The sequence below is a fragment of the Callorhinchus milii genome, unplaced genomic scaffold (assembly GCF_018977255.1).
Source record: "Callorhinchus milii isolate IMCB2004 unplaced genomic scaffold, IMCB_Cmil_1.0 Scaffold5, whole genome shotgun sequence".
NCBI classification, from domain to species: Eukaryota; Metazoa; Chordata; class Chondrichthyes; order Chimaeriformes; family Callorhinchidae; genus Callorhinchus; species Callorhinchus milii.
The window spans coordinates 22,531,249-22,547,052 of NW_024704746.1; the positions used below are offsets into that span (position 1 = coordinate 22,531,249).

Here is a 15,804-nt window from a genome sequence, read left to right on the forward strand (position 1 = left end):
ATGAGTGTTACAATAAATCTTCCTGAGAGCCTTTCAAGTCCTAGAGTATTGCATAGAATTGCGAAGATTATTACAGCATGGAAACAGGCCAACTAGTCTGTACTGGTGTTTATACTCCACATGCACCTTCAGCCCTCTTAATTTCCTCCCCCATATCTTTCCATCCTCTTCTCCCTCGTGTTTGCAAATTGGTATAAATTAATCTGCAATTATTTTCTGGATCTGCAGGTTACGATGTAATTTGCGGCATCTTTTAATCTGTTGGAATGTTTAACTGGTGGTAAATTGTAGTCTTGTTGTAATATACAACCAGGCGTATTTTTTAATACATTAAAGTGCACAAAACGTTCTTGCCCGGAAACTACAGGCCATTCCTTTATATCTAAGAGGTTAATATAGGAAGAAACAATCCGACAATATCCTAGAGCTGCACTGTCTGACAGCTATAAATTACCACCCACCTGTTTTTACCAAATTGTATATACTTACAATTATGCATTTGTGCACAATATTTATGAGTCTTACAGCCCACCTGGTCGTGTTGTATTACTCTTTTTTTTAAAAAAAGCTGTAGATAAATAATTTTTTTTTTTTTAAATCTACTTTGCCAACTGGAAATTGAATTCCAGATTTGGAGGAAATGGCTGGAAATAGAGTAAAAGACGCTTATTGCTTCAAGAAGAACAATTGAAATTAAAAACTTTCACTGGTATGACACCATGGCAAATTGTCAATGGATGCTTCCTTGGTAGTTGGCAGAACAAACTGCAGAGTCATCACGTTTTCCAGCTGGAAATTTTATGCAGATGTTTACAAATGGACTGGTTCATGGATGTATTATGTTAGGATTTGTATTTCTGCTGCTGAGTTTGAATACATCTCAATTGCACGAGTTACTTGACCATGAAATAGCTTGAGTATGAGTGTGTGCGTGTGTATATTTCCCAACAGGTTAAGAGGTTGAATTTGAAATAATAATCAGCACATCGGTTTATTTGCGATGCTACAGTCTCGGAACAATAAGTTGCAGATTGTCTTTAATCTCCCCACATGTGTAGTAAATTCCTGCCCTCGGCTTGCCTTACAGTTTCAGAGGACCGCAGAATGAAAATGAGATGCTGCCCTGGAGAAGAGAGAGAAACTCCCATGAGTGAGTCGGCCCTTGCTCGTTCGTGCACAATTAACAACTGTCGTGAGAGAAAGATTAACAGATGCTACCCCCCACCCCAACCTCCTCCCCAAACGATCACCAGCGTAGTTTGAGAAGATTTATATGGATTATAATTGGAAACATTTCTTACAAAACTTGGGTTGGACTTTTCATTGGTGGCCAATTTTCTCCCACATCTCACTTGAAGGCGCTCTTACTGGGGTTTCAGTTCTATAGATGCCGGCGACTTCCCAGTACATTGCCTAAGTGGCCAATCTTCATCTGAGAGCCTTGAGACAGTGAGGGTTTATTTTGCAGGTTATTCAAGCCTGAAGGACACGACAGATTTAGTCAACACAATGTCCACAAGACCTTTCAAGCGGGAGTGGGTGGTGGGGGGGGAGTACAAAAAACGCTCCAAATAAATACCGAATAAAAGTATAACACAGAAATTTTGCTGTAGTCACTCTTACGCTGTACCTGTGACCTACATCCTATTGCACGAGTTTGCTCGGATGACATATGCTATGTGGAAAGGCTGGAGAAGCTCCACCATTTTACCAGACGAACATTCTGCAAATCGACCCAACGCTATTTGATCACGAAAGGACACTGTGCTGCTGGGATATTGATGGATGCTTCACAAATGAATTTTTTTTTTAAAAAAAAAAGGCAGAGGTGGTCAGTGCAATTATGCAGTATGTCATTGTACGCTCTCTTGATCAGCCTCAGAAATGATCGTCCCAGAGAATCTGGATGACAAGTGCCCCTTTGAAGAGATTTTTATCATCTTATGTAGTAATAGGGTGACCGTACATCACCGATTTCCAGGGACAGTCCTTGGATGAGGTGTCTTCAGTTCAGCAACAAATTGAACAAGAACGATAACACTCTCATCAGTCAAACCGGCCATGCGGCCAACAAGCTTCTCCAGTCACTGCCAGCATCAGGCATTGTGGGGAGTTCAACTTTTTTATATATACATATATATATATGTACATTTGTCCCTGGATTCGGTTTACAAAATACGGTCACCCTATTTCAGGGGAGACGAGGATCTTGAAACCAAAGAAGGCGACCAAAGGCGCGGTCGAAAAGAAGGGTCTTCAGCAGAGACCTGAAAATCGGAAGAGAAGGGGCGAGGCAAAGGGAGCGAAACCATCAGGAATACGTGTGCACTCACCCCTGCAGGAGGAGCAATAAATCTGCCGCAGTACAACCCTTTGCATTGTGAATTTTGTGTGTGTGCTCACCTTGGATTTTTATTTGGAGTGATATGTGGTGTAAGAGACTTTCCTCCCTGTTTATTTTCCAGGCGTTTTTCAGATTGGCACGTCCCCTTTAACAGCAACCACTGGTTTGTTTCGATTTTCAAGATCCTCACCCTTGTATTGAGGTCCCTGCACCCCCCGACCTCTCTGACCTCCTCTCTCCTCAAAACAGCGCCCGTTGCCTTCGTTCCTCCGGGTCTGGCCTCCTCCTCGTCCCCCGAGTCCTCCGCTCCACCCTCGGCGGCCGTGCCTTCAGCCACTATGCCCCGAGGCTCTGGAACTCCCTCCTCACTCCCTTCGTCTCGCTCCCTCCCTTCCCATTTTCAGGTCTCTGCTGAAGACCTTTCTTTTCGACCGCGCCTTTGGTCACCTTCCCCCCCTCCCCACCCCCGGCTCGGGCCTGGGATCCGTTACTGTAAAGCGCTCTGAGACGCCGTCCGGCGTGGAGGGCGCTATATAAATCAAAGTTGTTGCTGTTGTAATTTTCCGATGACCCTCCCTTCCTTGCAACAGCTTCCCAACAGCCTCCGAGAAACTGCTCCCAGTCATAACCAACCCAATTCACAGGATCAAAAATACTACAAACCATAATATTAATAACAACCCGAACAGATACGATGCCTTCCTTTACTGTATGAAATCAAAACGTTTGTGAGGTCGTCGCAAAAATATAGATTGTGTTGGAAACTTAACTGCAATCACTTCTGTGGGTGTGTGGGGCTGAGTGTGTGTGGTGTGGGTGTGTGTGTGTGTGTACATAGTAGCTGTAAATTGGTCGCTAAGGATTCTTAAGTGTTGACGTTACCAAGCTGGTAAGTGCAGGTAATTGTTAACACAGCGATCAATCCTTCAACCTTATGCCATAACGAGACAATCATTTTGCTGCTTCGGTGATAAAAGCAGCAGCTTCCCAAACGTACCTGAATTTTACAAATCCAAAGAACAGTTCTCGAAGAGAGAAGACTTATTTGGAGTGAAGTGAAAGTCTGAATAGGATTTTGCTCGGGTCTGTGGGTGTGGATTGTGTCGCGGAGCCTTCGTTTGAGGTCGATCGATGCTTTGGCTGGCTTCGGAAGCATGGATTTAGGTGATTTTCGTTGTCGTGAGTGCAAGATGAACTTCAGGTCCCCTGTCCTGCTGGAGAAACACAGGGACAAGTTCTGCATTGGCGGTTACGTGGAAGATTCTTGCATGTTAAATCAGAGGCTACGAGAATGTCTGCCAAAAGATTCCGTAGATGGTAATAACACATGGAGAGCAAGTGAACCAAGGAAATCTGAGACGCCAGATCATATGGTAAGGGGCAGCACATGTGGGTATATATGTGGGTATGTGCGTCTTAACTATAGAGTGGAGTTCTGTGGCGTGTTGGTTAGAGCGCTCACCTCGCAGGCGAGAGGACCCGGGTTCGATTTCCGGGCAGGGCGAAAGCTTAGGCAATTCTCCTTATTCCACACGCCTCGGGTTACCTACCAGTAAAGTCGGAACCCCGATGTTTGTCGATTGGCGGATCACTTTTTGGGGATAATAATCCCATCGAAAAATAATAATAATTTGGTCACTCAATCCACGACTGTTTGCGGGACGCTGCTGTGCGCAATTGGCTGCCGCGTTTCGCCCACAAAATACAGTCAATTCACTTTACAGTATATTCTTTGCAGCGCTTTGAGACGTCTCAACGTCATGATAAGGTGCTATATCAAATACAAAGATTGTTGTGTAGATATACCACAGTTCCAGTATAATTTTAGTACCGGCAGCAAATTACCAATAAAGCAAATCTCTGCAGGGATTATGTTGCAATGATATTTTGTGACCACCACCACCCACCCCAAACATCAACCAGACATTCTCTCTCTTCAGGGCAGCCGGTAAAAGTGGCTTAAGATATTTTCTCTGAAGTACTGGGGGAAGGGAAGGGTAAATTCGAATGATCCCGCACTTGTGTGTAGAACGTAAAATTATTACAGTGCTTCCATGATTGGGCTTGAGTTACAGATCAGCCGTGATCTTATAGAGTGGCAGAACAGGCTCAGGGGGCTAAATGGCCTCCTCTCGTTTCTATGATGACGTCCCTGGAAATCCCCTGGGTTTCCAAATGTAACACAGACAGCTACACTGAATGGCGAGGCTCATGGTCAGCATCAGTTTATGGTCTCTCCGCGGTGACATAGACACTGTACTGCTAATCCTAGGAGGGTTTCCTGTAAACAGTTGCGGGTCACGAGGCAAAAGGCCTTTCTAAATGCTAAGTTGCTTTGTTTGCAGAGTGATGTCGGTTTCATTCACAGTGTCAGAGGACGCGTTGCTAGGCAATTAACATTTGCTTTAGGATTTGTACAGTTGACGATAGCACATCAACTGCTCTGCACTGTAATTGGTAAACAGGAAGACACTTTATGAAACTGATCTCAGAGACGAGAAATAATCACAGCTCTTTGTGTTTCACTTTCCTGCGTTATCTATCTATCGTAGAAACTGCGGGTGAATTTTTAAAATTGATATCACCCGCTTTTGTACTCAACGAGAATAATCGCTATGGTAACAGCTTAAAGTCTCATAAACCCGAAGCTCACATAGTCTGTGGAAAAGATCTTCCTTTGCAAAACTCTGCACCTATCCTTTAACGTGAGAATTTTAACAATTTTTTTTTTTTTTATTTGTGCGAGTGCTCAAACCGAGGGAAGAGAGAATACAGTAAATTAATTCCTTTAACTGACCAAATAGATGCTTCACATCCAGGACCAAAGGAGAAAGAGGGAGAGACTTCGGCAACACGACCGAGACAAACCTCCGGACAACAATTCATTTAACGAAAGGGAACAGAACTTGTTGAGGGGACATCAATCGGAAATCAGACTGTCCGACAACCAGGCCTTGAGAAAGTTGACTGATGAGGTGAGTCAATGCTGAACGAATATCAGTCCCAACAAAAGGCGCCTCGCCTGCAAAGTACACAGTCACTGCACTTTACACTAAATCCTGGGAAGCGCTTTAAGACGTCCGTTACTAAAATTGGGGGTACATGTCCGTTTTTTTTTCGCCGATCAACTCTTTAAATAACATTGAGACACTGAGGCCTCGATAATAATAATAATAATAATAATCCTGGCATTCGGTATAGCGTCTTATCACGTCTTCGAGACGTCTCAAAGCGCTTCACAGAATATGTTGTAAAGTGAATTTACTGTATATTTTGTGGGCGAAACGCAGTAGCGTCTATGCTGTGTGTAATGGTGATTTTTGCAGTTATTTTCTCCCTTCCCTGCCCAGCCGGTAGCCCAGCCACCCCCATCCATGCTTCTCGGGTCCACAACAATAGTGCATCAGGCGAGAGGCCAAATAGATGCAAACCAACTCCCAAACTGTGGCCAGCGTTGTTCTTCGGCAACACAAGAGCAGGCTGGTGGAGGTCCTCCCTTCCTCCAGTGTTTCTCACCCATCATTAGGCACCTGCCCAACAAGGAAGGCAGCCTCAATGATTTGCTGCCATCCAGTGGCCCTTAATATTTAGGCCACATATCAGGAGCTCGGCATGTCATGAAGTCTAACACACGATACTGTGTAGAGGCGTTGAGTGGAGGATGATCAATTTTGTGTGCGGGCCTCTCCCTCTCTCTCTCTCTCGCTCTCTCTCTCTGTATTTCTGTTCCTCATTTCCAAGTCTCTCGTTGCCTTGACTTTCTCTCCTTTTTCTCTCAAGAGTAAGTAATAAAATCCTCGCTCCTCGCAGTGAGGGTGTTTCTCTCTCCCGCGATTTTCCCCGATTAAGACTGGTCACTCACTTCGTGGCTGTTTGTGGGACGTTGCTCTACGCGAGAGTCAAATGTCCTCCCGAGGGAATACCCTTTCAAGCTGCGCCCTTCCGTCCAGTGGGCGCTTTAGGAAAGAATGTAGAAATCACATTCAAACTTAGTCTGGTCGTCTTTGCATCCATTTAGTTTCACAAACTGAGGCTGTCGATCCAAGAAAACAGACCCACGAGTAAACCCTCGGAGGAAGAGGTAATTTGCAATCTCGTGGCGATTTTACTCTTCTCCATACTTCCGCCTACAAAATACGCAGTCACTACGCTTTTCAGTAAATCGTGAAAGGAGCTACATCCAAAGTATTTTGTCGCAACGCCAGTTTTATATTGACATATACCGCACACAGACTGTGTGTCAGTCTGGCTCCGTTCGGTGTACATTCCCTTCTGAGCCATTAGGACTCCGTGTCCAAGTTCTGGCCTCAACCACCTTTGCCGCCAACCTGTTCCCAGTCATTAATCCCGTGAAGCGCTGCAAGACTGAAAGGCGCTAGACCAAATGCAACGCTTCTTCTCCTTATCTAACAGGATGAGATCTCCCCCAGAATCAACAGAGACTCGGAGCATCGCGAGCGACTGCGGGAAATAGCAGTGGCGCATGGCCAACATCTGGCGGATATTCAAGCCCGAAACCAGAACCTCGAGCTACAGAGGGAGGGTAGGAAACATCACCTCAGTTTGTGCTGTTATGGTCTCGTCGTCTGTTTCATGTGATGAGAAAGTGTTTTGATTCTCGACTGAAAGTGTTGGATTATCGACTCACTGACGAGCATCGGAATCCCATTCAGAGTTCTCAGGCTCAAGTCCTTCCTAGTATTTGGCGCGATCGGACATTTATGGCCAAGTTTTGCTTGATTTTGTTTGGAGTAAGAGGATGGGGGCTAAATTGACTCAACCTCTGTTCCGTTCAATTTCTGATTGCCTCTGCAGAACAATTCTTCTGAGTTTCGGGGCATGTTATCCCATGCGCTGAGCCAAAAAAGAAGCATAATGTTGAGAGAAGACAGGGCATTGGTTAATACCATTAATAAAGAAACATGAATACGAAACATGTATTTTATGGCAATCTCAGTGGGTAATAGCATCGCATTTTGTATTCTTTAATATCATGAGGCGCTGCCGTTCACCTACAAATACAGTCACTACGCTTTGCAATAAATCCTGTGAAGTGCTTTGAGGCGTCCTCCCGACATGAAAGGCGCTTAAATGTAAGCCTTAAATGTAAGGATTATCACTTATTATGGTAATAAGAAGTGTCTGCAGCCACAGGGTGCATTGAGCGGGTAACATACCTCGAACGTGAACCTTTCTGTGTGGCCGAACATTGAAATAAATAGAGTGTTTGCACTTGTCTGGTTTTGCCCAAGAGATCCGTCGTCGACTGCAGGAGTTTTCTTGCAGAGAGTATTTCACCGGCCACGTCGAGCAGATGCTACTGGAGCTCAAGGCTCAGGAACAGAAGAATCGTCTGGCGTTAGACGAACTCAGGGAACAGATCGAACTGCTGCAAATGGAATCTATGTACGTATCCATCCACACAAAAGGGTTAGCCTCTGCTCTGCTGGATATCCGATCGTTTTTTAGTGCAGGATATAGCGTAAATTATCTTTGTACAATCAACGCATTGTCAGTTGGCAAGTCCTGGTTTCCTTTGCAGCTACTTGTAATCCCTTTACTAATAACAATAACAATTATAATAATAATTTGTTACTCAATCCACGACTGTTTGTGGGGACGCTGCTGTGCGCAATTGGCTGCCACAAAATATACAGTCAATCCGCTTTACAGTGTATCCTGTGAAGCGCTTTGAGACGTCTCGATAAGGCGCTGTATCAAATCCAAGGATTATTATTATTACGATGTGTCTTTGTGCTGTAGAAAGAGACCGAGTTCCGTCAGCACCGTGGCCTCTCCTGCCCCACAGAAATCAGAAGAGAAAATACAATTTACCTTCCTGCCATTTGCCAGTCGTGGTAACCTGGCCGCTGAAATAAGGTGAGCAAATAAATTGTGAGCAAAACACGACATACCACCACTGGCACATCATCAGCTGCTTTACTTGTGGTCTGTTCCTCAGCTCCACTCATTGGTACGATTTTTTTTCCCCTAATCTAAGCCCGAATTTGCTTGAATCTTGTTCATTTGAAACCTACGCCATTTAATTCTGCTCTAACCTTTTCGATGATGATAATAATAATAATAATAATAATGATGATCAATACAAGTTGTTGATGTCGTTTGTGTTTGCGAATGTCTTTGATAACAATGAAATGAACTGGTCCGTCAAGGTCATTGTTTCTTTGTCGTTGTGTGTCAGAATCCACCACCGTCAAGGGCTCCGGGATGCTACCCCTCGTGAAGGGCGCTGTGTAAATGCAAGTTGTTGTTATTGTTGTTGTTGTAGTGCCCTGCGGATAGTTTACCTTCAGAGCGGTGGCAGAGACCCCGGTATTCTTGCCCAGTTCAACGCCCTCCAGGCAGAGGCACAGCTCCTGAAGACCTCAACACGTCCCATCAAAGAGAAGAGGAAAAGTAAGTCAGGCCACACTCACACTGCAATCTTATTCAGATCTGAAAACTCGTGCTCACCTCGATACCACCAATGATAATAATGACAACAGTCCTCGCATTTGATACAGCGCCTTATCCCGTCTTCGAGACGTCTCAAAGCGTTTCACAGGATACACTGTAAAGTGAATTGACTGTGTATTTCGTGAGCGAAACGCAGCAGCCATTTGCCCACAGCAACGTCCCCACAGACAGTCGTGGATTGAGGGACCAAATTATTATTATTATTTAAAATTTTATTTTTGAAGGGACTATTGTGCCCGAAAGTGATCCGCCAATCAACTGACAACCTACTTACTGCTGGTAAATAGAGTCTGTCCAGTCCCAACTCTGTGCAGTTATACGGAGTGTGCTACCAGAGTTAATTCAACAAAATGTTCCTCGCAGACCTAAGGTCTGAAATTCCAGCTATTCTTAGGCTGTAAGACCATTTCGTCTCAAAATTTGAGGTCACCACGGAATTGTGGTAATTTGGTAAATCCAGCCTTAATTTGGATGCCGGTTTTTGTCAGGTCGATCAGCTGAGTCCAGGGTCTCAGAACTACCCCAAAAGGGCCTGGTGTTTATGGTGGTTCCTCTTCGTTTGCCACAGGACAGGATCCTACGCACAGGTTATTGGACGCTGAGCTCCTGACAGTGGAACTCGAGAACCAGCATTTGGAAGACGAAATCCTGAAGCTCCAGCGAGAGAAGAGGAAAGTGGATGATGGTAGGTCTCAGATGCTCAGCAAAGAGTCTCACGCATCTCCCACAACATGGCTGTACACAAGAATGACCTAACGTCGTTGTTAACCAAGGTGTTTGGGTGGAATGTCTGGGCTTTTTTTTTTGTGAGGACTTGCAAAATCCGATTGAACAATTTTCTCTTTTGACCCGGTTCAGTCTGATCTTGTTTTGTTTCGGTTTTTGGTTGTGCGCCTTAGGACGTCCTCCCGACGTGAAAGGCGCCTTTACAAATGTAATGTTGTTGTTGTGGTGGGATCACCGTTAATGTTAACCGTTAGAGAAAACAAACGAGAACGATGCAAAACATTTTCTCGGCATTTGTTCAGTATTAAAGGATGTGGAAAGCTGATCAACAGTGAGTCAGCATCTCCTGACTGTACCTGAATACATTGAAGGTTCGACTCTGAACCCTAATCGAACGGTACCATCAACAAAAAGCAACTTAAGGCAAAAGCATCTATTAATGTCCTATAATGATGTGTCGTCCTATCGCAGAATACTCCCCTTGGTATACTCACCTCAATTGATGATGCTCACGATTTTTTCCGACTATTTCTATTATCCGCTTACAAAATACCCAAATCCTCGCTTTCCCTGCGAAGCGCTTTGAGACGTCCTCCGCATTCAAATATATCAAATGCAATGGTTATTATCATTGTTCACCCCGGTAAACTCGGCAGTAAGCAAAGCGAAGCAAATTGTTAATCTTGCTGATGTTCATTGTAGGTCTTTTTTTTTTTGAGAAACATTCAAATAAAAATATAATATTAATAAGATCGCTCGTCTGTGGTTAATAAACTCTGGTGAATAAATTCGACGTGAGCTACAAATACAAGTATGGAATGAGAAAATGTAAATGTCTCCACGTCGATTCTCTTAAACAGTGTACAATCCGTATGGACTCTATTCATCCCCTTTCGTGTTGCGCAGTTTCTCTCTGCTCTCCAAAGATATACCAAGCAAAAAAAATCACAGACATTCACCTCACCCTACTCTGGGCATTCTTGACCAGTTGTCAATATTTCACAAATTTTATCGTTTGAAAGCTGAAACCGTGAGATGTCCTTCTGCTCATTGCTGGTCCTTTGATTTTTTTTTCATCCACAGCATTTTTAAAAAACTCAGGTAGAAACAAGATCAACATAAGCACCTTGACACCTTGGGACATATAGATTCTCTTTCAGCCGTAGCTCTGTATGATGGGCCCACTTATAATGATAATAATATTGCATTTGATACAGCGCTTTATCATGTCCTTGAGCGCTTCTCAAAGCGCTTCACAGAATATACTCTGAAGTGAATTGACTGTATATTTTGTGGGCGACACGCAACAGCCAATTGTGCACAGCAGCGTCCCACACACAGTCACGGACTGAGAGATCAAATCATTATTTTTTTAAGGGATTATTACCCGCGGAAAATGATCCGACAATCGACTAACAACCGGATTCCTACTTACTGTCGGGTAAACAGAGACGTGAGGAGTAAGGCAACTTGCCTAAGGTTTTGCCCAGCCTGCGAGTTGAACCCAGGTCCTCTCACTTGCGAGGCAAGTCCTCTATCCAATACACAACAGGACTCCACTTCCTGGAGCATCCCTCCTCTGAGCAAGTCTCGAGGAAGAGCAGCAGATGGTGATGAGCTGAACTGTAAAGATCAGCAAGTCTTCACGTCTGATTAGAGACTCGGAACTTGACTCCGAGCCCTAAGTGCTTTGCTGTAAGGGTTGTCCATGCAACGTTTTAAGCGCAATCTGTTTTGAAAAGCCCATTAGAAAATTGTTCCTGGCTTGTGGCAGGATTGGACCCGATTACCCTTTGCTCTTCCTTTGCTTGCATATGTTCTTCAAACCCTAAGACATTCTAAGAAAAGTTCACTTAGAGGGCGAAAAAAAACATATATTTTTTAAAAAGAACTTATTTCGGTCAATTTGCTTCACCTGAATCACAAAAAAAAGAATGCTTTGGAATTAACAAGAAAGCTGGCTTTAATTTCCTGTTTTACTTAAGCCACTCTTTTTTTTAAACAGCGTACATTGACAGAGGAGGGTTTTACAAATTGGAATTGCCCTCAGACTTGTGCTGACTTCTTTATTTGGTTTCTGTTTCCTCTGCGGGACCCTGAATAGATCCCATTTCAGCTCAGAGAGGCAAAGCAGACGACATCGAGGGAACAGAGCTCAAAGGCATCCCTGTGGAATGTGTCTGATTGATTGGCTTCCGTTCAGAACGTGGCTGGCATTTCTTATCTTTACTCTGATTCCTTCAAGCGCTTGATATTTCAGTGAGTGGGGAATTCGTGTCCTGGACCTCTGACCTGCGACATGTGGAACCAGATCCTTTTTTTAAAAAAAAAATATATTAAATCTTAAGATTTAAATTTTTTTTAAAATCTCAAGATCAGATTTCCCCCCAAGTTATAAATATCTTTGACAGGAAAGGGTTTTGTTACGTTGAGGGGAAATATCTGTGCACAAAGTGGTGTAGTTTACCTTCCGTCCTTCCTTGTCCTGAGTGCTTGAAACCTGATGTTAAGGGACGCTGTGCGGAGACTGCGCTGGTGAAATGAAGTTGCACTTTGCTCCTGACATGAATTGGCTGAATATCACCGATTACTCATTTCCTTGTGTCATTGACTAAGGGAATCGGTCTTTCGGACGCACCAAGACAATAGAACAAGAGGACACGGATTTAAGGGTCCCAAAGCTCAATTTCAGGGCAAACACCAGGAAGTATTTCTTTAGACGGACGGTAATTAATGACTGGAACTGATTGCTAGGAAGGGTGGTTGATGTCCGGACTCTGGAAGTCATTTAAAGAGAAGCTTGGTGCTGTGATGGGAGGAGAAGAGGGTGAGTGTTCTGAAAGGATAAGGTCAAATGGGCCGAAGAGCCTTCTTCATCCACACCGGTCTGGTGGCCTTATTCCCAAAGTGCTTCTGACCCGCAGTTTGAAAGCAGGAGCCATTGTATGGGAGAAGCCAAGCAATCGCAAGCATCTCCGGAAGGAGGGAGTTGAGTTGAATTGGAGAGGAGTGTTAGTCGCCTCTGTGTAGCCAGTTACAGAATTGAAGCGGTTGTCTGGGTACGTACCCTATTAGCTGGGAGTGAAACTTACAACCTAAGAAGGGAGGACAATAAGCAAAGGAAACATAAACGAAAACAAGTATAGATGACGCTCTCCAATATGTTTGTGAAACACTTGGGTCAAGTGACAATCCTGTGCAAGTCTCGAGGGGACAACAAACGATGAGCTGGACAACGAGACAGCTGGAGAAAGAGACATCCTGATGCTTCACTGCTGCGACCGGACCTTGGACGGTGTCTGTGTGTCGTGAGGCTATTTGCCCGTCTCGGAGAGCTTACACTTGAGCGTATAAAAATACAAAGCTTTCTTCTCGTTTGCTTCAGGGATGGAAATGCAGGAGATGCAGTGGGAACATGTGAGACAGCTGGCTGTCTTGAAGGGGGAGATCAAGATGCTGAGAAACCAATCAAACAGAGTACGAATGAGCGGGGGGATAAACTCACCTCCTCCCATGCTTCCTCTCCCTCCCCCTCCGCCACCCCCTCCTCCACACATGGTAAGGGCAGCTCATTTGATGTGGTGTGTGCAAATTGCCCAAATGAATACAGTCAGTTCACTTTGCAGTACATTCTGTGAAGCACTTTGAGACATCTCGAAGTCGTGATAAAATGCTATATCAAATGCAACGATTATTATTATTATTATCATCGCCTACTGCAGCAAATGCAGTCACTACACTTTAGCAGGGAAATTCTGCGAAGCACTTTGGGACAATTTGATGTGACAAGATTCTATATCAAATGAAAGTTTTTTTTATGTAATGAGGTAAAACAGACACTATGCACCATAATGAATATATTGGCAAATTTAGAGTTTTTTCCCCTATGTTTTAGGACCATATCAGACCCCAGACTCCGATGATTGCCAAACATTTGCTGGATCCCCCAGATGTATTAGGACCTTCACCGTTTGATCCAGGGTAAGTAATAATCTTTGTGCAACTGAATCATGGTGCGAGGAATCACTCCAGGATGTAAGTGGCTGTATATCATTGAGGATCCAAATGGAGGCTAATATTCTATCAAAGGTTGTGAAAATTGTAGTCAGTCACATTGAATTTTCCAGCGACTATTGACTTATAGAATGGGCTACTGTTGCTGTGCGCAATCGGCTGCTGCGTTTCGCCCACAAACTACAGTCAATCCACTTTACAATATATTCCGTGAAGCGCTTTGAGAATTCTCGACGACACGATAAGGCGCTATGTCAAACACAAGGATTATTTATTATTATTACTCTGATTCCTCTGTTCCTATATTCCTAGGAAAGCAGACACAGGTAAAGGAGTGGGTCGAATGGTTTGCATAGGTTACCGAAATATGCACTAGCCTTCCATTTACAATCTCCAAATCAAATTAACACAGGATTCACTCGTCAACGCATGTATTGCATTGCATTTCATTGTACAGTCGTGCTTTGCCAATTAAAGTTGGCGAAGCTGTCAATATTGTTTGTTGACCATGTCTTGACTTCCCAGGGCAGGATTCACCATCTTCTATGATTTTGTTCTCGGGCTGGATGCTACCTATTGCCTCATCCGCCTGGTTACTGGTCTGTACAGCAACGGGCAGGAAATGGGGAAGCCACGTTCCCTGCCGGCTGTGTACTGCGAGATGAGAGGTGGATCTCAGTACGTGGCTGAGGGACTCAGAGGCAACATCGCAACGCTATCCGCAAAGCAGCCGGTGCCACGGTGAGCTCGCTAGATACTGCACCGCGCTGAAATGTTCCTGTTCGTATTGTACACGGAGCTCGGTGGTTCTCATCCATAGAAGTTAAAAGGACGAGGAATAAGGACGTTACACTGGTACCGTAAACAGTTGTATTGCTGAGGCTAGAGTTGAGCTACGTGAATGAGAAGATTGGGGTCATTTCACTTCCTGGCTGTTTGTGGGACATTGCTGTGTGCAAATGGGCTGCCGAGTTCATCCCTCCAATAGTCACTATAGACACTACACCTCTGTGAGGCTCTTCAATGTCAAAACGTTTTGCCAACTGCAAGTTCTTTCTTTCTATCATTAAAAGTATTCACATTCTAATACCTCCCGAGCTGACAAAAAAAACATTCCAACACTTCTCCTTAACGCTGCTCACGACAATCCCAATCTGTGGCTGTTTAGCCGTTTTAATTCAGCTATTTTCAGCAATCCCTGAAAACATCCCACACGAAATGCAAGTTGTTATCATTCCTTGCTGTAGGGTTATACTCTTTTTTTGTTTGTATCAGGGTAAGTCCTTCTCCTGCCATCTCACTGATAATGGAGCTACAAGCTGCCGGGGGCTTCGATGTTTACAGTCAGGAAATCGTGCGCCTGGTTAGCAGAGGCTGGGCAAAAATTGACCTCTTTGACGTTCACAATCGAGTGATCAGCGGAAAGTGGAAGGTTCCTGTGCGTTTGCTCCCAGTAAACCCATCACTGACAACCGGCCAACTCAATGGAATTCCTCAGGTACGTTTAAATTACAAAACACGATACATTAACTAACCTAAAGTGGTTCCAGCAACTTGGGGTGTCCTCCTGACGCGAAAGGCACTATACAAATGTAATTTATTGTTATGAAGTTATGCATTCATAGTTAATATTTATTGTGCACTTATTTCACACATATAAAAACACTCATAATTTGGCAAATAGTTTAGAAGCTACAATAATCCATGCATCACTGGGAATATTATGGTGCCTCTTAATTGTTGCCATTGATCCAGGTTGGCAGTGCTGAAATCTACCTCAGAGTGGTGAATGGCCGGGATGCTGATGTCCAGTCACTGGCTGCTATTGATCCCAACAATGCTTCTGTGTACAAATACCCACCTTCAGTGAGTTCCTATTCATACCCATTTTACTGATTAATCAGTACGTGCCAGTGTTTATAAAACACAAGAGTGTAAGGCACCATGTGCGATATTAAATGCAAGGATTACTTTAAAAAATTAATTCCTCTTCTGTTTAATTTGCAGAGTGGCAGCCACAACACCCTCCCTGCTGCCAGCTATCTTCCCTCCCAGCACTGTCCTACCCACCGCCATCATCCTCTCCCTCCTACTGATCACATTGACCTCCCGCCTCCTGTGAGCGATGCTGATCTTCCTGAATCCAATGCAAACTGAGAGAGATTAGGTTTGACCACTGGCAGCACTATGAGCAATGTGAATAGCTGTCCAAACTCAAACCCCACAAACTGTTAGAATAAAAA

At 44.2% G+C, this 15,804-nt stretch overlaps 1 protein-coding gene across 1 annotated transcript; it reads left to right on the top strand.

Annotated features, from left to right (window-relative positions):
- The first annotated feature begins 3,498 nt into the window (after nt 1-3,498).
- On the top strand, nt 3,499-15,797 carry ccdc17 (coiled-coil domain containing 17). Its single transcript, XM_007899968.2, has 14 exons — nt 3,499-3,717; nt 5,164-5,319; nt 6,363-6,425; nt 6,758-6,887; nt 7,597-7,750; nt 8,108-8,224; nt 8,634-8,761; nt 9,390-9,506; nt 12,933-13,105; nt 13,443-13,528; nt 14,087-14,302; nt 14,837-15,059; nt 15,317-15,427; nt 15,569-15,797. The coding sequence occupies exons 1-14, from the start codon at nt 3,499-3,501 to the stop codon at nt 15,716-15,718; spliced, it is 2,043 nt and encodes a 680-aa protein (XP_007898159.2). The 3' UTR covers nt 15,719-15,797.
- Nucleotides 15,798-15,804: the final 7 nt, after the last annotated feature.